General features: G+C 37.7%; 1 protein-coding gene across 1 annotated transcript; it reads left to right on the forward strand.

Annotated features, from left to right (window-relative positions):
• Positions 1 to 1652: 1652 nt before the first annotated feature.
• On the forward strand, positions 1653 to 24898 carry dmrt1 (doublesex and mab-3 related transcription factor 1). Its single transcript, XM_056745150.1, has 5 exons — positions 1653 to 2006; positions 2323 to 2500; positions 4496 to 4656; positions 12529 to 12661; positions 23498 to 24898. The coding sequence occupies exons 1-5, from the start codon at positions 1815 to 1817 to the stop codon at positions 23644 to 23646; spliced, it is 813 nt and encodes a 270-aa protein (XP_056601128.1). The 5' UTR covers positions 1653 to 1814; the 3' UTR covers positions 23647 to 24898.
• The last annotated feature ends 1960 nt before the right edge of the window (positions 24899 to 26858 follow it).

The raw sequence follows: 26858 nt of genomic DNA on the forward strand, positions 1-26858 counted from the left end.
CATGCTTGTGGCTTAAGTTTCTTTGATGAAATGCTTGTGTGGCCTATATGAACTTATGAACTAAGTACAGTTTTTCGATGTATGCTGTGTAATTAATTATAGTTTACAATATAATAATTACATTGGTTATTTAAATTCTCAAATAAGAAGTGGGTTCTCCTTTGAGTCACTATACTGTGAACACCAAAAGCACTGAGGTCATTTGCTTGTTCCCTTTCTGGTTCACCTTACTGAGTTTGGTTCTTTTGAAACGAACTAATGTCCATGCCAAAACGCCCTTACAGTCACCGGTACAATGTCTCCCTCTATTGGACATAACGTTAACATTCACCGTTATAATTGATCTTTCGTGGTCTGGGACTAGTGGTCAAACATGTAGTTAGATGTGTAATGTACAAAGCAGCAACGATGTCGTTTGTTATTGTAATAAATTCTACTAAAACGGGTTTCCCTTAGGCCTACTTTAAAATCACCTGACCTTAGAAGACAAGGGGGTTCGATCCGATTTGCATATTCTATTTTATTTATTACACAATCTTTGAAATATGTTTTCTTGGAAGGCCACGAGTATTCATTTAATTTATTTTCCAAATTCCCTCTTGAAGGAGAGAACCCTCAACGGAAACGTTACCTATGATGATGGTGTCTAATGGTATGTGATGGATTCTATTGGCTGGGTGATATCTTGCAAATGAATCCTAGTGGAATAATTCCCAAAATACTCTACAAAAAAGGCGTTTTCTAATAGTTTTAATAGAAAAAGCCAATAGTTCAAAAAGTATTTTTAATGGAAACCATTTGAATTTCAGTGATGGTTATATTGGGTTTCTAAAACGTGTTTGTTTTTTTGTTGTGCACATTGCGCTCATAGATGTAAATAACAAATGAAGAGCTCTTTCCAAAACGCATTAAGGGCCAAATTTAAAAAAATGAGTTTGTCATGCCAATTTTGCTGTGTACTAAACCTATTCTCTGCTCCATCAATGTTTCATGCCAAATCGATATATTTCCTTGTTTAAAATGTACCGCGATATGCAGTTTCTTTCCAAAACGCTATAAATCCCGAAAATGTTTTTAGCCTAAGTACGTCCTCTCGACCAATCAGATTTCGCTCGTTAGTGGTATTTGCATGTTATTTCTAAATTATTTGTTGTTTGTGGTGGAAAATATAGAAACGTGAAATAGAAAATGTTTCTATTTAGTTTGTTACCATTTATTTTATTTGGCTGTTATTTATTTCATGCATTTGCATGTATTTGATTTATATTATGAGTCCCTGATGTCATATGTTTCATGTTCTCTTGTTTGTTTGTTTTTATAAAAAAATAAACCAATTTTTTTTGAAAAAGGGAATTGTAGCGTTATAAAAAATGAATTTATAAACGACAATATTGTTGTTTCATTTAACAAAAATTTTTAACACGTTCAGACTGAGCCAAAAGACCATTTAACAGGATAAATTGAATATCAAAATGTACGGGTCTAGGTAAAAAAAAGTATTTTTCATGAAAACTATTAAAATGGATTTATAGCGTTATGAAAAAAAAGAGCTCTTCAAATGCTTCCAAACGCGACCATGTACACGTGTTTGTTGCGTGGTGAGGTTATGATATTACGAGTTAATAAGGAGTATCTAATTTGATGTCTGTGGAGACTGAACATCGGCTCCCACGCGCGCCGGAATGTCCTTCATGCCGAATCTGTAACGGCCATGTATCTACAGTAACCTTGTTTCGAGCCTCTCCCTCACATCATACGGTTTAAAAGCATCTGACCTGACTCGCTGTGAACAGTTTGGCTGATCATCCGTCAGGATGAGTGAGGAAGAGCCGAGCAACGGTCTGATTCCAGTCAGGAAATTGTCCCGCATGCCCAAATGCTCGCGCTGCAGGAACCACGGCTACGTGTCGCCGCTGAAGGGACACAAGCGCTTCTGTAACTGGAAGGACTGCCAGTGTCAGAAATGCAGACTTATCGCTGAGAGACAGCGGGTCATGGCTGCCCAGGTACACGTGAAGGTCTATTCACGGCCACATTATGCATTTAACTAGTGTGTGTTGTGCATTTTGCCTGTTTTTGTGCGTTGTGTTACAATGTTAAACCGAATCTTCGACCGTTTCAGCTAGCTGCAGTTTGGCGCGAAGCTTTTCTTAAATGAAACCGACCAAAGCACACAACTGTCTTTAATTTTGTTCGAACAATTGTGTGTAGAATTGTAAGTTGCTTACAAAAGCCTCAGTTTTGTGTTACTTTTAGGGTATATGAGCCAAGTCGTCCACGCTGGATTGAGGCCTTGACATGACCCTGCGTTTATTTCGTTAGGTGGCTTTACGGAGGCAGCAGGCCCAGGAGGAAGAGATGGGCTTCTGCAGTCCGGTCAACCTGTCCGTGTCTGAGCCGGTGGTCACGAACGAGACGGGAGTTGACTACGTGTTTACCGTGGGCACAAGAGCTCCATCACCCACCGTGAGCAGTGCTCCCTGCTCCCCATCTGTCCCAGGTGAGGTCGGCTCGAGAACCGTTGGTTTACAGCACTGTAGCGGTTAAATGTATATTTAGGATTCGAGTAATTGATCATTTTGACTGTGCATTGCATATTAAACTGTATTTTCATAGTTCTGCGTTAATACAAATCACCATTTGCTGATAAGATCATTATCTTACCAAGTTGTTTTTGATTACCAATACATTTTAAAACCTGAACCCAAGATGTGAATAATTAGTTTGCAAAAACAGATGAATATTTCTAAACAGTGTTTAAAACAAGTTTTTATTGTGCTTTCCAAGTAGTCTCATGTTATTCAAACTGCAGTTGGGTTGTTTTGATTTAGTAATAATAACAGAAATTCCAAATAACTTACATGAAACGCATGCTAACACTATTAAAAACATGACTTTTAAACAGTCAAGGCAGCTATAGTAAGATGTAAAATCGGGGTTTACAGTATTCTGCTATTACGTTTATATATTTACATTTAGGCATTTTGGCAGACGCTTTTATCTGACTTAAATTGCTTTTATCCTATACATTTTACATAGGTATTTGCAATCCCCTTGGATCGAACCCACAACCTTGCGTTGTTAACGCAATGCTCTTACAACTGAGCTACAGGAAAGCTGTTGACAATGACCGTGGTATTAATAAGCGTGATTACTGATATTGTGTAAATACAGCACTACACATATGATAATATTGTAAATAATTCTGTGCATCCGTTCACCTTGTTGTCTTGCGAATCACAACGGTGACAAACTGTACACTTGTATTTTGAGTGTGATACATTGTCCAAAAAAGGAGAGAACCACATTTAATATAAATTAAACGAATAGCATAATTTATTTATTTAATTTCAATAGGCATTGCAACAATATTGATATTGTGAATTATTTGAGCCATAATAAGCGTGTAGTAAAAATATGATACTGTGACTGATTTTATGTCAGTCTGGTTTTGACTGTAACCATTAAAAGACAATACAAATCACACTGGCAAACTGTATATTTGGCAAGGCTCAACTATATAATGAAGGTATATATATGTATATGTATATGTATGTTACTTTTTTAATGCCCTGTGTTCTAGGTAAGATTTATATTTATTGTAATGCATATTTCTTCAGAGTCACATTTAGTTTTTCAGGAGTACATTATTGTATTACATAAGCATGCAGAACCGATTAGGATGCTTCATCAATTAGTACCGTGAAATAAAGAAGATCATGTTTAATCCTTGACCATGAGAATCTCCCATTCAATCAGTTAACACCTTGTTTAATTAAAATATGTCAGGATTTGACCTTTGCTGTGTGGGAGGGTTTCAAAAAGAAGAATATTTTCAAACGATTCATGAGAAAAAATGTTCTTGACCCCCGAACTATTCATGACGGTCGCTGTGAACGAACATCTTGTATCTATCCCATGACTTTCCATTCTGCCAGCCCCCTCAAAACACAATACAGTCAGGCACAAAACGTGCACTTTCGGTGTTGTTGGCAATTGGGACTTGCCAGATCGAGATATCTTTTGATGCCTGTTCGTACAGGGCTGCTGGGTTCGATGAGCGGGAAAGACATCCTGTTCTCTGGTCTCCGATAGGGACCATGCAAGGAGTTGAATACCAAACAGGTCAAGGCCGCCTGTGGTCTGTGACTTTTCTCAGTAGCCTCTTCAGCTGCTGACAGATTAAGCAGGTATTACTGGTATTCAGAATTTTTCATTAGAGATGAGTGACAATAAGGACATCGTCCTGAGTTATCTACGAAGATTACAAAACTTGTCATTGACAGTCAGGGCTATTATTGTGGATGATTTGTGAACATGCGTATCCTATGCAGATTTACATGATTTTTTTTTTTACATTTTATTGTAAAACTTTTGGAAAACATTGTCTTTGTTGAAATGAAATGGGAAAATGTATATAAACTTTTAAAAGATTAAATCACTCTTTTTCAAAGTACAAGAGCATGCACATTCACTCATGTTTTCGATGTTGTAGGGAGCCGTTCCATGCTGTCTCTGAGTCCTACAGCGACCAGCAGAGGGCACACTGAGGGCACAGCTGACTTGATGGTTGATGCATCATCCTATTATAACCTTTACCAGCCCACACGCTACTCCTCCTACTTCAGCAATCTGTACAACTACCAGCAATACCAGGTACTGTAAATGTGCCTTTACATGTCCGGTACAGACAGTTTGGGCTGCTATTACAGGCTATAAATAAATCTATTATAAATAGACTCATACAGAATTGTTCATGCAGAATTCAACTCAAAGCTACATATACTAATGCAGAATTAAATGTCCATGCATATCTTCATATCCCCCACCTGAGTATTTGTTTATTCACGTTTGGGCATATTTACTTATTTGTTGGTTAAAATATTTAGGCTAACAATGAAAGGGAAATCTTATATGTTATATGATAATAATATTATATGACTGGCAATACAGTAACAACATGTGTCATCAGAATGTTGAATTAAACCAGTATATGAAAACCTTTTTGTATTTATGAACTTTATAAAAAATTACAGCCGGGGAAAAATAAGACATCATTTCATATCAGTATTTCTTAATGTAGTGTGGTCATTTCAGTCCAATCTCTATTGGAGTTCAACAAAATCAAACCTCAGGACTGACAAAGTCATCCAACCGCAATGTGAAAGAATGACATTACTTTTGTCTTGCTTGAAAGTGAATATGAGATTGTTTTCTTTGCAGTGTTTGAGTATTGAGTATTCATTTTTTGCAAATAGATGTAAATAGAAACAATATGTTTATTTGAGATTTGGGATAAATGTTGCTAACAGTTCACAGAAAGAAACAAACAATAAAATATATAAATTATAATATATAATAACTAATAATTTGAAAGATAATAAAAGCTTTTCACTTACCACTGCACAGGTTCTATTGGTGATGTGACAATAAAAGTAATTTGATAATTGTACCTATACTAAAAGTGAGTTGCGTAACAGTTAGTGTACATAAACAGGAGACAGCGTATTATGTTCCTACTTGTTCACTTTGTAACAAGATAACAGGAGCCGTTAATAACGTTGAGTAAAATCTCTGTGAATGACACCGTTTAGAAACAAAGACTCAATAGAAAATTTATTTTGAGTGAATCTATTGACTCAAAACACAGCCTCCTCTGGTCAAATCTTTAGTACATTACCCCACACAAGCACAATAGAAAACATCCATGTGAACGCCAGCATGCGGCACACAGCTCAACACTCATCCACTCTGCATCCCGTGTCGCTCAGGCCGCGTTAATAAGGTGATTAAGTGTGTTGCTGCCGTGTTGATAGGGGCTGCTGTCATTGGACCCGGCTGGTCTGTTGAAGTTGGCAGGCCGTGGTGAGCTTCTGTTCTCAGTGTATAGTGATAATACCTGTGCCATCGTTCCAAGCCAATGGCTGAACACAGCAGGAAGGTGTGGAGCTTTCATGCCACGCTACACCTCTTGCTGTTTACATTTCCCTGCTCCCCCCAGCCGGAACCGCAACTAATTCTCTCATTGGAGGTTCTCTAACCCTTATCCACACTGTACATCTATCCCAAGATTCTCAGAGGAAGGATTAAGTAAATAAGACGGATATATAGACAAGTTCGATTAAACACATGCTTTGTTTTTTTAGAAGCCAGGCAAAATAAGTTTCAAAGCTGGACAGTAAATATGATGTAAACAATTTGAATTTATCAGAACGTTGCAACGAACATTTAATTGAAGTCTAACAAATATTGTAACATGTGTTTGTGTGTAATGTCTATTCATAAATTCTAAAGAGGTAAAATATTTTTTTTCAGGTTATAAAAAGTGTAGAATCAGCTTAACGCTTTAAGTAAAAAGTTCAATTTTAAATTGTAAGTTAATAATAATTACGAGCATTAACTCCCAAGATAAGATGTAGGACCTGATTATCCATATTTTCCCATAATGATCTTAAAAGGGTGGACAGGGCTTGTTGATATTTAAAAAAAACTAAGATAAAGAACTTAAAATAAATGTTATTATTTATACACTGTATAAAGATAATGTCAATGGCAAAGTATTGTTTATTCATTTTACAGAATTTTAAAAATGTTTTATAATCTTAGAAATTTGTGTTTATATTCAGAAATTCAACATGGTTTTAAGTTCTTGATCCCTATATCCACTATATGCAGTACATACTGTATGTATATATGTAATAAATAAATAAATATACTTGGATACGGATGCATCTAAACCCTCATGCATTAAACTCTACCTCTAACAATTTCATAAATGCTTCAACTAATGGTTATAGATTTGCCAACAATTTAGTAATCAGATTTACATTCTTAAAAATAAAGGTTCTTCACAGTGATACCATAGAAGAACCATTTTTGTTCCACAAAGAACCCCTTACTCAGAAAAAGTTTCTCTTTGGCATCGTGAAGTGCCTTTATTTTTTAAGAGTGCACAGCAAATAAAATACGTGGCCTTGATTCATCTTTCAAATGGTGAAAGAGGCAATCTGAGATCAAAATTAAAGTCCCCCTTCAACAGAGCTGTGTTTAAACAGTAAAGCTGTATCTTGATATAAGCAATATCATTAACCTTTGCAATTCAGACCCTGGGATGAAGTGAAGAGATGGAGGCGGTGACCCTGTTTGCCATCAGGGATCCAAGTGCACAAATATCCTGAAATATGGTCCCATCAACGACTCGTGTGTGTGTGTGTGTGTGTGTGTGTGTGTATAATGCTCATGAATGAGTCCCTGGAGAAATATAGATTTAATCTACTTTACGCTTGAGTAGATCAGATTTGATACAATGGGGATACTTTACATTATAAATCAGTGTGCATATACACAGGCTGATCTCCATATTAAAGTCATATTAGGTCATGGAATGAAGATTCTGTCTTATGTCACTGGGCTCAAGCTGATTAATAAGGACTTGTAAACTGTTGCAATGCCATGATGGTATATCAAAGTTGAGTGGGCCATGACTTTGAGGATGCCCTCAATTTCATGCTGTCCAATTTGATATCTTCAAACAGAGATCTTCCTATACTATATGTGCAGCATGGGCTGATTTAGACCGTGTCTACAATGAAGAGCCCCTCTCAAGACTGACTGGGTTAATGCTAATAATCACTGTACATTGCACTATGTGCTCAAATTGAAAAGGAAAGAAAATTAAACTCTCAGGGGTGGTTTACGGGACAGGGTTAAAGCCTAAACCTAGACGTAAATAAATGTTAGAGCTGTCTAAACTAAAACTTCTTCCTTTGGTATTTTAAATTAGACGGACTTACTTTTACAACATACACTGCAAAAAATGACTTTCTTACTTAGACTTTTTTTCTTATTTTCCAATGAAAATGTCTAAACATTCTTAAATCAAGATGCATTTTCTTGATGAGTAAATTGACCTAAGAAAATAAGTCTTGTTTTGTTTCAATAATCTTGAATTAAGATTTACCTATTTCTTAGTCACTCAATTCAAGATAATTTTTCTTACCCCATTGGCAGATATTTTTGCTTGCTTTAAGCACAAATTCACTGAAATTTCAAATTTTTTTACTAAAAAAACAAGACTTATTTTCTAAGGTCAATTTAAACATCAGGAAAATGCATCTTGATTTAAGAATGTTTAGACATTTTCACTGGAAAATAAGAAAAAAAGTCTAAGTAAGAAAGACATTTTTTGCAGTGTAGAACACATGTTCTAGACATGATGCACACGCATCACGAACGGACGACACTGTTTGGGGAGGAGAGTGATGTAAACTATCATTATTTCGCTGCGATCACAGTATAACATCAGACAGGAGGTGTCAGATCTGAGGTGAGAAACTTTTTATTTCAAAATTAATTTGCAAAACTAACAATAGAACATTGACACTGTAAACCTCTCACATCAGATACTGGCTTCTCGGGTGTAGAGATGAAGAAGTTCAGAGAGGTAGACAGGCGCTATGCTGTGTAGGGATATAAATAAAAAGAGGAGAATTTTAAAGTATATTCTCTGACAAACCGGCAACCAGTGTAGGGAATTAAGAACTGGAGTGATGTGTTCATGTTTACACTTAGAGTTCTCATTGGGACCGAAAACGATTACCTCGGCCTTGTCTTCATTTAAGAAGAGGAATTTGTGGGCTAGCCATGATTTAACCTCCTCTAAACATTTCATAAGAGAAGTAATCGCAGTGGAATTTTTTCTTTTAATTGGTAGATAGATTTGAGTATCATCTGCGCCAGAATATAGAATTATGTAGAATAGAGCTCAGAGGTAGCGTGTAAAGAGAAAATAGTGAGAGGGAGCTAAAATCGAGCCTTGTGGAAGGATACAGGTCAGGGGTGCAGGAGAAGAGGTAAAGTTTCCCAACTTCACTGAAAACTTTCTACCAGACATATATGACTGAAACCATCTCAGAACGTTAGCTTTTAGACCTACCCAAGATTCCAATTTTGATATTAGCGAGGAGTGGTCTATGGTATCGAAGGCTGAGGATAAATCTTAAAGAATAAGAACCACAGAGTCTCCGGAATCAGTAGAGAGGTAAATATCATTTAATACTCTCAAAAGATCGGACCCCGTAGACTTTTAAGCAGACTTAAAACCAGATTGAAAAACCTCATAAATACAGTTACTTGACAGAAAACATTGTTGTTGATTCAGCACAATTTTCTCCAAAACCTTTGAAATGAAAGGCAAGACAGATATTAGCCGAATTTTTTTTAGGTCAGAGGAGGTGTAGTCAAAGAATGAGAGACATCTGAAAGAGGTAGTGAGAATAGTATGGGTTTATGGTCAGAGATCATAAAATCTGAGAGCACAATATCCGTTACATCAAGACCATATGACCATATACAAGATCTAACGTATGGCTCTGAATATGGGTAGAGTCACTGATCCACTGAGATAGATTAAAAGCGTCAATAAGATTAAGAAAGTCAAGTGATAGGGGGTTTGACTGACAGCAGACATAAATACTCAAATTGCGAAACAATAAAAAGCGATCGTAATTTGTGGCAACATTGCACATCAGTTCTGTGAAATGCTGTATAAGTGCAGAGGACGGTAAATATCCCCTAAACATACAGGACCATTCCAGTCTAACTGAAGAAACGGCTTCAAAACTGGAAAAAGCCATTACAGGGACCATTCGACAGCGTGCAGAGAGAAAGTTCTTTAAAACCACATGGATGAGTAGAAATGTACAGTCAGTAGGGATCAAATCAGCATAGGGAGTTAGATCGCCAACCTTTGTCCAGGATTCCGTGATGAACATAAAATCCAAGTAATGAGATGAGTAGAAATCGTTTAATAAGGTCTTGTTCACCAAGGAGCGTGCGTTCAATAATGAAGTAATAATAACAGGAGATGAGGATGAGGACGCTCTTTTCAGTGGATGAGGATGCTCTTTTCTTTACAGTAAAACACTGTTTTAAAGAATGTGGGGAACCGAACAACGCCGGTACCCATTCACTTGGATTGATTTTTTGTCCATACAATAGAGATGAATGGGCACCGCTGTTGTTCGGTTACCGACATTCTTCAAAATATCTTGTGTGTTTTGCAGAAGAAATTTTGAAATGACAAGAGCGTGAGTCAATGATTAAAAGTAAAGTCAGGATGGATGTTTCTTGAGTATCAAACTCATACCAGTTCATGAACGCTGTAGTTACTCGTGACACTGGAAAATGCATTCAGTTTTACTTTGAGAACAGTCTGAGCTTTCCAATAGTTTGATCAGGAGGTAATAAGGTGAGGTGATGCGCCGTTATCTCAGCGTGTCCATCTCCCGCCCTCTCCCACCTCTAGCGAGTGGAGCTCCGCTGCACTGCAGGTGGAGAATGAAAATATGAGGGTGGCGTAGAGGATCCAGACAGCTGATGGTGCCAGATAACAGCTCACGCAGGGAGGTAAGGGAGCCCAGCCAGCCCTTATTAATAAGGCTGCTCCACATCTAACAATGCTGAAGTGGCACAATACTAAGAAGTCTTTTCATTAGACCGAGATTGTTAATATTTGTGAACAGTTGGCCTTAATTTGGATTCATAAATGGCTTCTTAAACTAGTGCTATTTTGAGTTACTTTCAGCTGCACTATGCAGGCACTGCAGTGTTTCCAAAATTTGCCCGGAATGTTCATACCCGAGATAAAGATCGAAATCATAGAAAATGATGTTGAATGTTGCATGAATTTCATTTCACTTATTTTGTTTATTTGAGTTTATGGAACATTAAGAGGGGGGTAGAAAATGCGTTTTGTTGTAGCATGGCACAGGCATTGGCAAGACCATGTTTTTTTTTTTAGGGCCTTTTTCGGGATACTGACATACAACACACTTTCCATCACATTGCACATTTGCACATTTCACATAACATCTGGAAACTGTACATTGGAAGAAACAATAGGTTAAACCTGTAAAGAACATGTTGTTTGTTGTCTATATTTTTTCACATGTTGAATATTTTGCATTATTGTTTTTATTTAATTTCTAATTTCTTCTATCTTCAATATATGTGCACTATGTTTGCACCATGTGTACACCAAGTCAAATTCCTTGTGTGTGTAAACATACTTGGCAATACAGCTCCTTCTGATTCTGATTCTGGAAGGAACCTGCCTGATGCACTTTTTCGAAACACATTTTTGAAACAGCTTTTCTAATGTACATGGAAATGCATGCTTGTAGCGTTGTGAACTGACATTTAGTGTTTGTCTTTTGCTTGTTGTGGCACTTTCCCAAAATGTTTTATTTCCCATTAGTATTTTTTGTTTTGTTTTAAATTTCATGTATGTATTTGTGTGGCACTCTTGCAAAAATACAGCTCAATTTCTGTTATATTTGTCATAGGCAATACAAGAGGCTGACGTTGTTTAAATAACAGTTTATAAAACTGTCAGGAGTTGATGGGGTGGGCAGTAAATGGTGACATATTACTGGCTGACAGAAATCAAATTCCATAAAAGCGAAATTGAAAACACCCTAAAGCCTCTGTGCTGCCAAGTAGACAGCTTATTTTAAAGTTCTCACAAGAGGAAAAAAACTTGCCTGGGCAGTTTGTTGCAGTTTATTAAAAAAAAAGAGAGGCAAAAAACCTTTTGGTGCCTCTTGGTAAGGGGTCAACCATGACCCACATTGACCATCTATCCTCTCTTTCAGACTGGGGGTTCATAGTGTCACATGTACTAAATGTACACATATTTTATTGTTTGTTTTAGACTGAATGCAATGTGTATACACGATTTAACGTTAAAAAAAACGTTGTATTTTCAACATACAGTACATGTTTGTATCTCCTCTTTGCCCCGCCTCTCTGAAACGCACAGAGTTTTTACAAAGCTCATCGCTCTGAAAAGCAAGGTGTGCTATGATTGGCCAGTTAACCAGAGCATAGTGATTGGTCGAATACTGCATGCGTGTGACGGAAATGTAACGCCTCTTACCATATTTGGAACATCAGGTTCCAAAGCATTTGAACTGACATGTACGCCTTACTTGGGTATACATTTGGCGGTCTTAGTCAACTCATACCACAAACTGACGTAGATTTGGTTACACAAGGCGTTTCAGGAGGGTCTGGGTGAGCATTCACTTTTAGACAGAATGCATCTTTTGTTCCAACAATTTTTGCAATTTCACGTTTCTAATGCATGCATGGGCAACTTATAACACCAAAGATGCAGAAAAACATGTATTCGCGGCATTTCACCCCATTAAACCAAGGGTTTTCATTCAACTGGGCACTAAATTGTGACACGTTTTCACATAAATATAATTAGCTTTGTTTTCATATCTGTGACACCCAAACATGTACATGTAATCCAGAGGGTACTAAAAGATTTAAAATGCTCTTTTCCACAACAACACAAGTTACAACATTGTTTTTGTATCATAATAAGTCATAAGCAACTTTCATCCTATTGTTTTTCGTCACTCGTTTAAAAATATGTGGTAAAAAGTTCATCAGAACACTATCATATGTTTAATTAACGGTTTTCTTTCTCCACCTGCATCACATCCCTCTGTATCACAGATGCCTGCTGGAGACGGCCGACTGTCCAGCCATAACGTGTCTCCCCAGTACCGCACACACTCCTACTATTCACCTTACCTGAGTCAGGGTGCCTGTGTCCCACCCATTACCTGCCCTGAGCCCAAAGCAGCAGGTCAGTCCCACACACACACACTCTCTCCTAGGCCCATAAACTTTTATCCAGAAATTATCAACAGTGTGCAAGTACATCTGAGGGAGGTTCATAGTCAAGGGCGCTGTAAAATTTATAAAAAATAAACAAATTCAAAGGTAAAACTTTTATGAGGGTCATTTGTTCTGGTGACTTCCGATTTAAAGGACAAGGAGCGTGTGGTAAGCACAGCAATCTAAATCAAAGAAAAGAGACATCATACATTTTATGTTAACATTTTTTATGTGCTTTCCATTGTGTAAAGCTCTACAGTTTATAATGTACAATTATTTGTTCATTTTAGAAAGTTGGAATTATGACTGCTTACACAGCAAAACATGATAAAATCATTATCGTTTCGTTATCAGTAAATGTAAACTCTTCTTTAATTTATTGAATTTATATGACCTCACATGTTTTGTTTTATTATCAGTGTAAGATCGTTCATACAGTATACACAAGCAGTGCAGAATAATTTTAGTATTGAAGGACATCTTAGCACTTACCTTGTGCATTTTGCGTTTCCGTGATCCACCATTCCCCTATACAACCCTGCCACCTGCCCTGGACCTAAATGATTTTTGCATGCCGATTTCCAGTGTTTCAAACATGAGGGTGCCTGTCACCCCCACTGTCATTGCAGGGGGTTTTATGTTCCATTTCAACACAAAACACTCCGAGCTGGGTGGTCCTGTCTCCAAAACACAGAAACACGCAGCCCAGCAAAGAAGGGTTTATGTGCACTTTGTATTCACTGTATAGGAAGCTCAAAAACTGGCTATTGTCATTTGATGTTGTGACAAGAATCACTGTTATTGTTGCTCATTCTTCAGATTAGTTTTTGTTAAACAAGTATAACTTGTTTAACAATGGGTATGGACCACTAATTTTTGCCAAATCTTTTTTTTTGCCAAACCTTCTGAATGATAAATTAAGCATTATTTTGGTTAGTACAGTATAATATAGTGCAAAGTTCATTTTTGTTCCAAGTAAAGTGTTTAGATTTGTAAGACAATTGGATAAATGCGAGCAACAGTAGGTTACCGATAAATCCTTTAGACAGGGTTTGTTCTCACCTTCAGCAACACCTGAGCAGTTCACTTTTTTGGTCTAGTGTCATATTCACAATTGTTTCAATTGGATACAATCCATTCTCTGGATCTTGTTCCCAGCATTGTTGTGCTCTAGTAACCATAGAGGACTTTGTTAGGTTTGACAGATAAGTATAACTACTTCAACAACTGTTATGAGATCATTTTGTTTTAGAGAAAAAAAGAGACTGTAGAGTAAACGGCAAGCTCTCAAATTTACTCTAAAGTAACTTCCCCATAAAACGAGTTACAATGTAGCATTGTTTTAGATCTCTGTGTCCTCCGTATAATCTGTATAATCTGTGTCTGCGCCATGGCTTGCTCCCTGTGTGTTTATTTTCTTTAGCGGCGGAGTAATCAGTTCGCCAAATACGAGGCCAAATAACCTTCAGCAGTGTGACGCTGTCCTCTCCGAGCGGCCCCCACAGCTGTCTCTGGAAAATTGCCTCTGGGGTTAGTGAGCGGGAACAAGTTAAGATTTACAAACAATGATGAAGCTTGTCATGCGTCTTTCTCCATCCGTCACGAGCGGCGGCCTGCCGGGGCGTCGAAGTGTTCTTCATAAAACTCAGCTCGCTGTGAAATACGCCCCTGTGCGCTCTTTACTGCTAGGAGCTCGTCAGCAGCGCTCCGCCATAAATTGCCTGGGCCGGAGGTGACACTGCACTCCATCACCCGTCAGGGCAGCCATTCCGCCACCCGCATCCGCCCCCCCCCAGCCGCCCAGCCCGTAAGATGATGTGCCCGCTGTGAGTTATGTTGGAATTTCAGTGTTATACGAGACAGTCTATAGGTTTTACTTTTTTATCTCGTGCTGTGTTTTTTCTTTTGGTCGTTGTTTATTATTGGACTATTCATAGTTAGTTTTGTCTCGCGGACTGGGCCGACTTTACAGTTTGGGAGAGGGTGCTTTTGCCTCGTGAAGAGGATTGAAAGGAAGGGAATCGAAAAATCAGGAAATTCGAAAAATGCCTCCTGTTGTAGAATATTGTAGACATTGTACGAACAGTGTATTACATCTGCACAAAATATAATGAAGTTCACGATGACCCTGTTTTTGTAATACACAGTAAGGCATTGTATATGAATACAGAAAAGCTTTATTAGAGCTTTATAGCGTAACAGGTTATTAACTAGCCAGTCGCACCCGCACGTCAAACGTATGTGATTTTGACATGTATTGATCAGTCTGTAGCCATTCACAAACCACAAATTTAAAGGGGGATGAATTGGAATTTTTGTGTTTAGAATGTGATATTGTTTTGAGTGGTAGCGGACGCCTCGGAGAAAGTTCAGGGAAAACACAGAATCTCATAGGAGCAATCAAAGAGCTCATTCATTCATTCTTCACTGCAGAATCACAAAGGGAAATAATGCTTCTCTCTCCAAGCTTTAAACACAATTGAGAGGTAGAAATTTAGCAGGAAGAGGTGTAACGTCTCATCTAACAGAGGCCATAGAGCTTTTTTTAACACTTAATCCATCCTGTTTGTTTTAATCCCTTTTGGAATATGTACTGAACTCGAGCACAACCTGTGCCCTTGGGGTTAAGTGCTGTTACATTTCTCCCATTTTTTGCTTGCTACACAGTTTCGCTAACTTGGCTAGAATTACAGTTTAGGGCAAGAGTTCATACGAAGCTACATGCGCTAAGTTTAGAGATTTTAGTGATGTTTTTAAAAGAAAGATAGTGGAATGTTACATTTTGCCACACTTTCAAATGGCAGGTGAATTGAGATGAGAGTTTTTTAACAAACAATACAACTTACTGTTGTTATTTTGGCAACACGTCGATTTTTGACTTTGATAGATGCATATTCTACAAGACCAAAATTGGATATTGCCTCGTTTTAATATATTTACATTTACGCATTTTACAGACGCTTTTATCTAAAGCGACTTACATTACATTATAGTATACGTTTGTATATATACTGAATGGGTAGTTGAGAAATAAACCATAAATGTGTCATATGGTGTGACAGCAAAAATAAAAAAAACAATAAAGATAAATCTCTCTTATTCCATTTTATAATATAAAATAATATAGTGTTAATAGTTTGTTTTTGACATTTTTTCCTCATACAATAGGACACGTGTACGGTAAAGATGTATATAAAGTACATGTCATTGAGACACTCAAAATAAGCTTCTCTTTAAAACTGCAGCTGTTCTGGGATGCTGTAATACAGAATACAGATATTATTTCACTGCTTGGTCAGTTATATGCTAAATTAATAGACCTCTTATCTTTGCACGTCTGACTGGTTACTATACTTACTTTAGTGTATCATTAGACTTTTCTGAAGCCAACTTAAATTAATACGTAACTGGCATTAAAGTATTTCAAAACTATTAAAATACTATAAATAGCCGTTGTTAGCACTACACCCTTACCTATTTGTTTCTACATGGTGTTTTGAAAACAAAAAACAACAGATAAAAGTAACACAGATTTTCCACTAAAGAATAAAACGTGATGAGATGATAATGATTTGATTAGTAAACGGTTTGTATTGACAGTTTTGAATTGGAATGGATAGCATCACAAATGTAAAGGAGAGTCAGACATGCTATAGTTATATAAATATAGCCGTTACAGTGGTATAAACTAGAAATAATTCTAATTTACATTGTCGCAGTTACCAGACCACCAGCGAATTTGTCTTTTTTGTGTTCATTTCAGACTCTGAATCGATGTCTGATTCGGTATCTGTGAGAAATTTGGATTAAATAAAAAAAAAAACTGCATACAGGGTTTGACCTCAAGGACAGCGACATCACATTCAAATCACTGAAGTGTGTCAGATAGTCGGGGCATATGCTGAGAACCTGTGTATGCACATCTCACTTCATTTTAGCCAGACCAATTAACTGGTCAATATTGGGCCATGTAGAGATAATAGGCTTCAGCCAATAACTTTGCCCACTTCCCTGAATAATAAACGTGATCTGTTTTAAAATGTTTATGGTGAATCTTGAGTAAATAGCTATTGTGTAAAATGCATGTCAGATTTCAGTAAATATGCGTTTGCCACAATTACATGGCATTACAATACTGTATGGGTTCTCCTTAATTTGCTTCCTCCATCCAATTACCTGGAAACCAATTGAGGATGTGAGGAGAGAGGAGCCTTTCTGAGGAGTCATGAGCGAGGATACACAGGTGATTCCTTTGCGGAAGTGTGTATAAATTCTCCTCCTCCTGCACATCGTCACATCTTTAGATAATATTCGAGTTAAATCAGCCTAAAATAACCCATGTTACCCCTCCTGATTTCTCTTCACTGGCTCACATTGTTTAAATCTCTGACACTGGCCTCCAGAAAGATAACGGCAAATTCTCTCCTTTACCTGAACTCATTGCTCCAGGTCTACATCCCCTCCCGTCATCTTCGGTCTGAAAATGAGCGACGCCTGGTTGTTCCATCACAGAGAGGCACCAAATCGCTTGCAAAAAACGTTACTCATTCGATTCCTCTGTGGTGGAACTGCCAGCCTCCACCCGAACTGCAGCATCCTTCACAACTTTCTAAAAACAGCTCAAAACATACCTGTTCCACATTTACTATGTCTTCCATGTAAAAAATATATATTGTTGTTCATTTTGTCCCTTGCTTACTCCAACTTTAATCCTCCAATAAGCATGGCCTTGTAAACTAACGGTACCGTTAAGCATGTTGACAAAATGTTTATATGCTCACCTACTTGTAAATCGCTTTGGATAAAAGCATCTTACAAATGAAATGAAATGTAATGTTATGTTAACGTATATTTGACATACCTTATTTAAATTTAAACTTTTAAGCATGTTTTTAACTTACTTTATTGTAGTGGGGATTATGACATCTGCCCAAAGTATTTAACTAGATTTTTCAATGTGTACAGTCATAATTGACAACGCTTAGAAGTGACACTAGAGAGAGCAAGGATATGCCATTTCACTTCTTTAAATTCCTCCTTCCCCATCTTTTCCTCGCTCCCTTCCCTCGCATCCTGAAGGTGTGGAGCTATGACGCGAGGAAAGGAAACGTGGACGCACAAATAAGAATCGAGAAGCACCCCAAGTGTATATCAGCTATAGAACACCCAACTCTTCAGTTATTTTTTGCCTTGGTATGGCTTTGCTGACAGAATAGTACGAAGGATGATTGGAAACTTTTGTGGAAGAGGGAAGGGAACAGGAGTGGGGGGGATGACCACGAGCTAGGACCTGAAGTCAGGTTTCCAGGAGCGTCCCTGGACTAGATTTGTCATCAGGCTACAGGCTCTGGCACTTCTCTAGATATTTGACCACAAATGAGAAAAAACATAACTCTAATTCATATCATCGTCACTTAATTAAACATGTTGTGCAGTCTGATATGTTTGACCATTATCACTATTATCCAGGTTTTGAATTGTCTATGGATTGACGTGTTCGTAATATGTACCGTACACCCTGTTAATGTGAAGCTATTTTATATTCATTTATTGCTTTTTGTAAGCTTACTTAGTTGTAATTATGTTTATGCAATGATTTTATTCAATATATCAATTTTCCAAAACTTCAAAACTTAAATTGGAAAGTATCTTTATATTCCCACCTTAGTTATTGATTGGAGCAAAATTGTTGGGCTTCCAATCCAAAGACTTTCCCAGGAAATGCCGAGTCGTGACATTTAGTCAAGTAAATCAGAGAGTGAACCAGTGGCCTGCAGGCAAAATCCCTGTGTGGAGTGTTATTTAACAGCACAGTCAGTAACTCTCCGTGTCATGCTGTCTTCCTTTCTCCATTGCTGATGCTAAACGCTCTGTCTTTTCTCTCTATGGATCTGTTAAATACCAGTGTAATTGCCTGCTCCAGGCTCAAGCACTGTTGTAATGTGTTGTACAACATTTCCATTAACACTTGCCTGCGGCACTGAGGAGATTAAATGGATAATGACTGCAGCGAAGGGTTCTGCTCTCTTTAGCACACTGTACTCCTCAAGAGACCCGCTGTCTGTTTTACAAAAAGATGAAAATCTCCATTTATATAGTTGTGCGGAATATAGAGCATTAAGTGCTATTAATGAGCTCTTAGGTGAACCGGGTTTTCATCTATACCGTCAAGAGCTTCTTTAATGTGCAGTTTTGAACATTGAATAGAATAAAGCAAAAAAAAATAGTTTTAGAGGAGATTCATTTTAAACATAATAAACAAACAAAACACTTCTGCTGAATCATGTTTATCTGTGAAAATTAATTTTCTTCATTTAGCGAAATGTTTACTTTAAAGTTAAGAGCTTCAATTAATTACAGCCTTAAATCATTTAGCTGTATATATTATTCAGATGCTTATTTCACCCAGGGAAGGCTTAAGTCTCCCCCCACACGCTCACACACCGCCATGTTAACCAATTGCCTGCATCACTTATTCTGAGCTCACAATTATTTTCTCTCCTTTAAAGATAATGACACAAAATCCCTCAAATCATCGATTCCGTGTCTCAGGTCATTATAGTATATCCATAATGTTTCGACGGATGGGCGCGCGGGCAGGGAGACGGACGGGTCATTTGCAGGGGCGGCGGCAGAAGTGCCAATGATTTAGCAGAGAGGAGGGCCTGTCAGCTCTCTCGGAGACACTTTGAGACTGGGGACAGATCGGCAAACAATACAGGTCTGGAGGTGCTTATGTGTTTAATTAGCCTCTGACCCTGACACCATGTCTCCTGTCAGACGTTACAGGCCACTCATGCTGATCTCTAAGAGACCAATAATGGGAACTGAAGTGGCTGATGATCTCTGATGCGATTCGGTGGCGAAACGGCTGCTGATGAGCTTGGACTGGTTGAGAACGAAGGGATGTGAATATTCTGCGTCATTTGTAGTTATTTGTATTGTTTTCAGAATAAATGGAATTTAATGGGAGCAAATTAGAATATGTTGCAAATGCCTTAGTATTTAGAAAATACTGAATTTAGCATTTATATGAAAAATACGGGGGTTGTTGTTTTTAAAGCATTGTGCCACTTGCAGTTTCTTCAGATGATGTTAAGAAAAATTAATGCAAAAAATCAATTCCATGCAAACGTCAACTTTATTTGAAAAGCTATTTTTTTGACCAAAGGGTTTAACCATACTGATAGGTCAGATTTTTTTTTAAGCATAGTTTCCCTTTGTCAGGAAAGTGACATAACAGTGTGGCAGGACAGACACGAAACGAACACGGTTTGCAGTGATTAGCCCAGAGGGTTGTTTATTTACAACAAGAACAGAGTGATATAGGTGAATACGTGTGCAAAGTCCAATTCCAAGAGCTCCCTTTCGGGTGAGAGGTGCAACCGTGATCCGTGGTTAAGTGTAGGTTTTCGTCTCGATCTGCTGGACGTCAGGTACTCGTATCTTCAAAAAGGGGAAAAGAGAAGAGAGGACAAGGTATAAAAACACAATGGGTGACTCGCCACAACAGAATTGTCATATCCCTAACGGTCCATATTCCTCATTAAAAGGCACATGAAAATGAAAATAAAATGACTATCTATGGAGAGCCATTGCTTCTCCATTTGTTGGGCATTATTGCCTTTGGTTTAAATATTTTATTTTATAAAATCCTACAAGATATGTTGTCTTTTTGAAAAAGTTTTTGTCACATCCATAACATACATTTCTACCTCTTTTCTACAAAAAGGAAAACTTTGTCTGTTTGAAATTGTCTGACGTCTTGACTCTGTCAACAGGGGTTTAGCAAAATATAAACAGATAATTCAATATATTGGTAATAAATACATTATCTGAGAATTTAATTTCAAGTCACATCCATATTGCTGGAATTTCCCATTTATTTACCAGCACACCCAATTTTTCCTAAATGACCTCTGGTTTTTAAGATGTAATATTAATTTGTTCCGTTGATTGAAATAAAGTACAAATCTGAAAGTGCTATGAAATTGAATTAGATTATAAATATAATTTTCCTAGCAGAACAACCGTTGCGTGTTTTTGTATTTTCTAAGTAAAATCCATGCATCCATTGCTTCATACTGCGTGTCCCACTGTGATAATGAGTCAGAGGTCCAGTCTGAGAACAGCATCCGTCTCTCTTGCTGTTCACTGGCTGAAGAGTCAGCATCTGTTTGAGGTGATGCCTTCCTGCTGTAGGCCTGTGTTTTCTGCGCCATTAAGTGCTGCCACAACTCTAATGATTGAGAGACTTGGACTTCCCCCTGTAGAATGACATGCATCTTCCCAGCACACCAAAGCGGTGTCGCACATAGGTGCGGATTCGACACCGTTCTTTGTTAGATTGATACAGTCAAAGCTGCTTTGGATTTTTCGATTTTGATCTGTGTAGGAGAGAGACTTGCACGTTCGAGCATGTACGTTTGCCTGTGTGTGCCCGGTTTGCGTTATCTCTGTGCAACTGCGTGTGTTTATCTAAGTGAAGGCATTATGGACCCTCATGGCCCAGTGCTGGCAGTATATGACTTGCAAGGAAAGAGCTTATCCACAATAGATCAGGCCTGAATTACCATCTTCTCTCACATCTGGGCTTTTGTTCACTTCTTCCAAACTGCCAGAAATGATTGAGCCTTCTTTCAATGTTTCCCCTCCCCTTTTCATGCTCTTTTAAAAAAAGCTTCCTTTTGTTAAACCACACAAAGACGGTTTAATAGTTTGGAAATCTAAGATAGTCAGCCGAACAAGGGTGAATAGGTCAGAAGTTCAGATGGGAGAATAAGCTCTTTCGGGGCTTAGAGAAAAGTAAATCCTCTCTTGTTTCAGTACTGTTTTACACTTGACAGACACGTGTGATTTTTGTTAAATTCTTGTGTCAGTGCCAGTGTGTAGTTTACACAGGAAATTTCTCGTTTGGCAACTTGGATGAATACATCTGTGTTGGAAAGGTCTTTGGTATATGTAAAGTGTTTTGAGAGGATTTCTTTACGACACTAATTCTATATAACTAATATATTAGTTATATATTAAAAGTAAAAGCAAGTCACTTACCCGTTTAATCTGTATTTAGTCTCATCTACGTTTTTAAAGCCTGATTGTTTGCATTACACAGCGTTTATAGGCGACCCAACATAAGTCTATATTAAGTGGTAATACAAAGATAATCAAAGGCAACGAAGCCACGACGCAGAACATGTCTGCTCACCGAACAACCCCGCAGGTGATTTACCATCCCGCGAACGACCCGTCCAATCACCCGCAAGATCTGTGCTTTCATTATACCGCAGATTTCCCCCTGATGAACTCCCTCAGAATTAACTCTGCCCCTAATTCCATCCCCTCCTCGCACTGCCGCTCGCAGGCTTTTACTGCTGCGCAAAGAGCACCGGTGCAGTTTAGCTACACAAACATTTGTATTAACGATTGGCCAGTTTGGAATTGGTGACAAACTGCGGGCGGAGCGCAAAGTTTTGTAGCCTGAAACCAATCAGGAAGTTAATGAGGAGAAAAATTACTCCTTTTCGTCAGCGCCCCTTAATAACCTCCACGCCAGAGCAGCGCAGAGGAGGAGAGCTAGATGGGAAAAAAGGGATGAGAGGCGCAGTCTTTATGTTCCTTTTCTCGGGTTATGAAGGTCAGGAAAGCAGCTGAACTGGATTTGTGTGACTTCCCCCTCCCGACGCTCATAACTCTGCGTATAGACTGTAATGCATTAGCTTCATATGGACATTGAGATGAGTGCCGACTTGGCTCGATGCGCAAACCGTGATCCGTGTTTATAGGGAACTGTAATGGATTGTGCCGCTACTGTTTCAGTTTTACATTAACGTAGCTAGTAATTAAATTTATAGTTTTATTTGATGTCAAACAAAGTCTCTGACTGATGTACTTTTTATAACAGATTCAATGCGATTCTTTAGTTCTCTATGACACGTTGGAGAAACTCAGACGAGTAAACACAATACTGTTTGCTCAATAGCCATTTGCTTGGTCAGCAGTCTGTCTCGCTCAATACGTGTATCGTCAGGTTGAGTGAGTTTGCCAAAGTAGCTAGAACTTACTGCAGTGTGAGATTCATTAAATGGTCTATTGTGTTTTCTTTGTTGTAATGTTGAGAGCTGACCGCAGTGTTCCTGTGGTTATTGATGCTGTGTGGTTTAAATGAATAAGCTGATAATCACAAGATAAGAAATGCTTACAGCAGCAATATTCCCACTTTTGTTTTGTTCCTTGTCAACATTCAGCTTGTTTACAATTTCTTTATAGGACTTTGAATGGTTATCTATTATAATCTATTATAAATAATCAATATATATTATATTTTAGGTTTATCAAAGTATTCACCTTTGCCTAGAATTAGCAAAAAAAGTTACATTTGTGTATTAGGCAGATGCGATTATCTGAAGCGACTCATTTAATATACATTTTATTACCATGTGTGTTCCCTTGGAATCAAACCCATGACATTTGTAATACTAATGGTCTAACAATTGAGCATCAAAAACAGGAATGCAGGTATCACCCTGGGATGTTTTCAAGCAGTGTTGAGAGTGCCCAATTTCATCATTGACATTCAGACATATGCCTTGAGATCAAAAGCTTTTTAAGATCCTGTCATTTGAATCAAGCGACCCTAAACTTTTGAACTTTTTCCATATAAACTCTACCAGTATGTGAAATCAGCAAGCATGAATGTTGTAGGTGTCGGATGTAATAATTTAGAAATTGCTATAACCAGATTGTGTGGTAGCACATGCACATTTTACAACTATTAGTTAAACTGTTCTTACCCGTCTGATTTCAGCTTTCTCTGATGGAGCACAAGCTGACCACAGTTTGACCACAATGACAATCAGCTCAATGACCAGCGATGAGAGCAAGTTGGAGTGTGAGAGCAGCTCAGAGTCTGGAAACTTTTCTGTGGACTCCATCATAGAGGGAGCGACCAAATGAAAGGCTTTGACAACCTAGCTTTGTACTGGATTGATTCTAGTGACAAAATAGCACTACACTGTTAGTTATTTAGTAGGACGTACTGATCAAGTTGATTATTGTGTTTGTGTTTTTTTCTTCAGAATTATCCTTGACTTTAATTGGGTTTTAGTTTTATTCTGTTTTTCTCTAATAGAAATGAGCTTGTGATGATCAGATATGCACTATATATAGTTAGTTTATTGTGTAGTGTCACTTTGTTTCAAACCGTTTGATTAAGATTAATGGGTTTAATTCCTTTTGTAAGACAAAACATGTGAGAAAGATCAAACCATATACACTCCAATCAGAACTCAGTTGAAGCACAATGTTGCCGTCATTGCTCATATGGAAAATATAACTTCCTTCCTACGACCTTCATGATGCCAAAGTTTATCAGAGTTCTCGGGCATCTCCACAGTCTTCTGTTGCAGAGGAGGGTGGGGCAGCTGGGTTAGTGTGCAGGTAGACGGGAACCGATACTATTAAATTATGCTTCAATCTCACAGCGAACAGCTTGTTTATTTATGGCCATCACTAAAGGAGATCATTTAACTTTTGATGATTTGCATCCACCGTGCTCCTACTCATGATCCAGCTTATAGGCAGCACTCTTCTGAGCTTTCTTTGTCTAATGTTGAGCTGTGCCCTTGATTTTAATAGTGTTTGAACTGCTAGTGTCCATGAATAAACGTTAAAGGAGAAGGGGACACAAAACTTTGTCTGTTTAGGTTGCTGAAGGTTTTCGTGACACTCTGTTTAACTGTTAATGCTAAAATTCTAAATTGATTTTCACAGTGTTTTGGAATCTTCAAGATCCTTAAAATGTTTTTGTATTTTTACAGTTTGAAGAGGTTGAAAAGACACGTGATTATCTTTAAATGAAAATTCATTTTTTAAATATTTTGTGCATTTAAACTATTAACGAACAATACATTTTATGATGGCTATTTTTGGACTAACTTAGTAATGTACTAATACACACTGTATAGGCTTCTTCTCACGCTGGTTTTGTGTAAACCTAACCATTGTGGTGTTATGGTGTGTTCCCCAACACCATCATGTTACAAATATTTGTATTATTGTTATCATTATAAAACAATGCAAAAGCTAATTTGCGATTGCTGTGTGTTTATATTCTCTTCATGTTCTGTGGAAATAAAACGGTTATTGATGACTGACTTTCATAGGCTCCACTGCGGGGAGCACAATATTAAACCAAATATGAAGATTACTTGTATTTTCTTTGCTCTGCACCCTGAAAACATTCATTGGATTCTGCCCCATCTGCTGTAATCAATAACCCGACCATCTTGTTTTTTTTATTAAATGCACTTACTCTTAATTTCATCCCCCAGTGGTTTTAGTGAGAAGAATGTGGAGTTACCTATATGGCTTTGGCATTATAAATCACTTCTGGAGAGCAGATTGTACAGCAGTATCGATTGATCCTGATATATCACAGAAATTTACTGTCACTTCTGTTTTCAATTAAAGATACAATCAGTCAGATAATGACTTAATTGGATTTTACAGAAGATTGAGTTTTATTGTCCTGTGCTTTATGAGTTTAGTTAAGGAAGGGCGCTTTATCATAGGCTGTCAGCGGCTGCTGGGCTCCACCGTGATTTCGTGTCCTTCTGTTGCTGCTCCTGGTTTGTGTCCCGGCGACAGGCTGAAAAGTGTCCGTGGATTTGTTTTCCTTGAGCTGCTATTGTGCCATCAATCATGAGCGCTGCATGAAAGATAACGCCGCTCCTGTCCCAAAGTCTCCACTCGTACCGGGTGGGGGGAGACAGGTGCTAGAGCTGCATTTTCTTAAGTCAGAGGTTTTGGATTTAAGAGAGGAAGAGGAGGTCATCATAAAAGTGTTTGATGACAGTACGTTTTGAAAAAAAGGCCCGGTTTAATCTGTAATAATACGTTTATTTGAATTGAATGCATTTTTATTTTGCGAGTCTCAGTAGATATTAAATAATATTGGACAGTGAGAGTTGAATAGAAATGACAAAGATTAATTAAAATATGGGACTCAGATTTGTGGGGTACATGTAAAAGGCCATTCTGGAAAAGTATGTTTCTTTATTACATTTTACTGTTCACAGCCAAGCCATAGAAGAACCATTTTTGCTTCCACATAGTTATTCAGTCAAAGGTTCTTTAAAGAACCATCTCTTTCTTACCTTTTTATAATAAGAACATCACCACAAAGAATTTTTTGTAAATGGAGAAACCTCCTTCAGATGTTAAAGTTTGGAACCGTTTAGACAAAAAAAATGAATTTTGTGCATCGTGCTCTTATTTTTAAGAGTTTAGTTGTCAATTCTTGGTATTTGCTCATATTATGGGGGGACAGTTCACCCGTAAACAAACATTCCGTCTTCATTTTTATGTCGTTTCAAACCTGTATGACTTTCTTTCTTGTGCAGAACACAAAAGAAGATCTTTTAAGAAAGTTTGTAATCCAACAGCACTGGGACCCATTCCCTTCTATTGAATGGACACAAAACCAATGCAAGTGAATGGGTGCCAGTTAACAACATTCTTCAAAATATCTTCTTTTGTGTTCTGCAGAAGAAAGGAAGTCATATAGGTTTGAGTAAATAATGTTTTTGGTTTAACTATCACTTCAATTATATCAACATGCGATTAAACACAAGGTCTGTTTATAAATAACTTCAGAATTGTTTTCAGTTTTTCTTGAAATTGTATTCGTGAACTGAACTGAATAATTGAAGTCAATCAGAAGCCAGTAGAGTGGTTTATAGAGTCTGGCTTTGTTCACATTGAGATGGAGAGGGTGTGACTGGGAGGTCCAGTCCTGTCACCGTGTCATCATTTGAGTGCCCTTGGAGGATCTGCCTTTATAGAGGGAATAACCAGACATTTGACTGGACAGATGTCCCATCATTACTCACAACATTGAAACTATCGGCTGCCTGTCAGTGGGCTACAATTTAAGAGCAGACTATTGGGCTCTCGATGGACAGTTCAATTTACAGATTTAACATTGAGTCTAAATATTGTCACTATAAATGAGGCTGAATAAAACTGATCAGTATAACAAAGGTTGTTTTACTTAAATCAAGAACAAGATACAGAAAAATTGATTTTTAGCAATTTGCTTCACAACTGAGAAACCCAAAAAATAAAAATGATTTGATACTGTAGGTGCTATTTAGATTATAATCAGA

This window comes from Triplophysa dalaica, chromosome 4 (genome assembly GCF_015846415.1).
Source record: "Triplophysa dalaica isolate WHDGS20190420 chromosome 4, ASM1584641v1, whole genome shotgun sequence".
Taxonomy (NCBI): Eukaryota; Metazoa; Chordata; class Actinopteri; order Cypriniformes; family Nemacheilidae; genus Triplophysa; species Triplophysa dalaica.

Coding starts and splice junctions, on each gene's coding strand:
- dmrt1 (XM_056745150.1), top strand. CDS start 1,815: ATGAGTGAGGAAGAGCCGAGCAACGGTCTGATTCCAGTCAGGAAATTG. Junction 4,657..12,528: donor ACAACTACCAGCAATACCAG/GTACTGTAAATG, acceptor TCTGTATCACAG/ATGCCTGCTGGAGACGGCCG. Junction 12,662..23,497: donor CCCTGAGCCCAAAGCAGCAG/GTCAGTCCCACA, acceptor GTCTGATTTCAG/CTTTCTCTGATGGAGCACAA.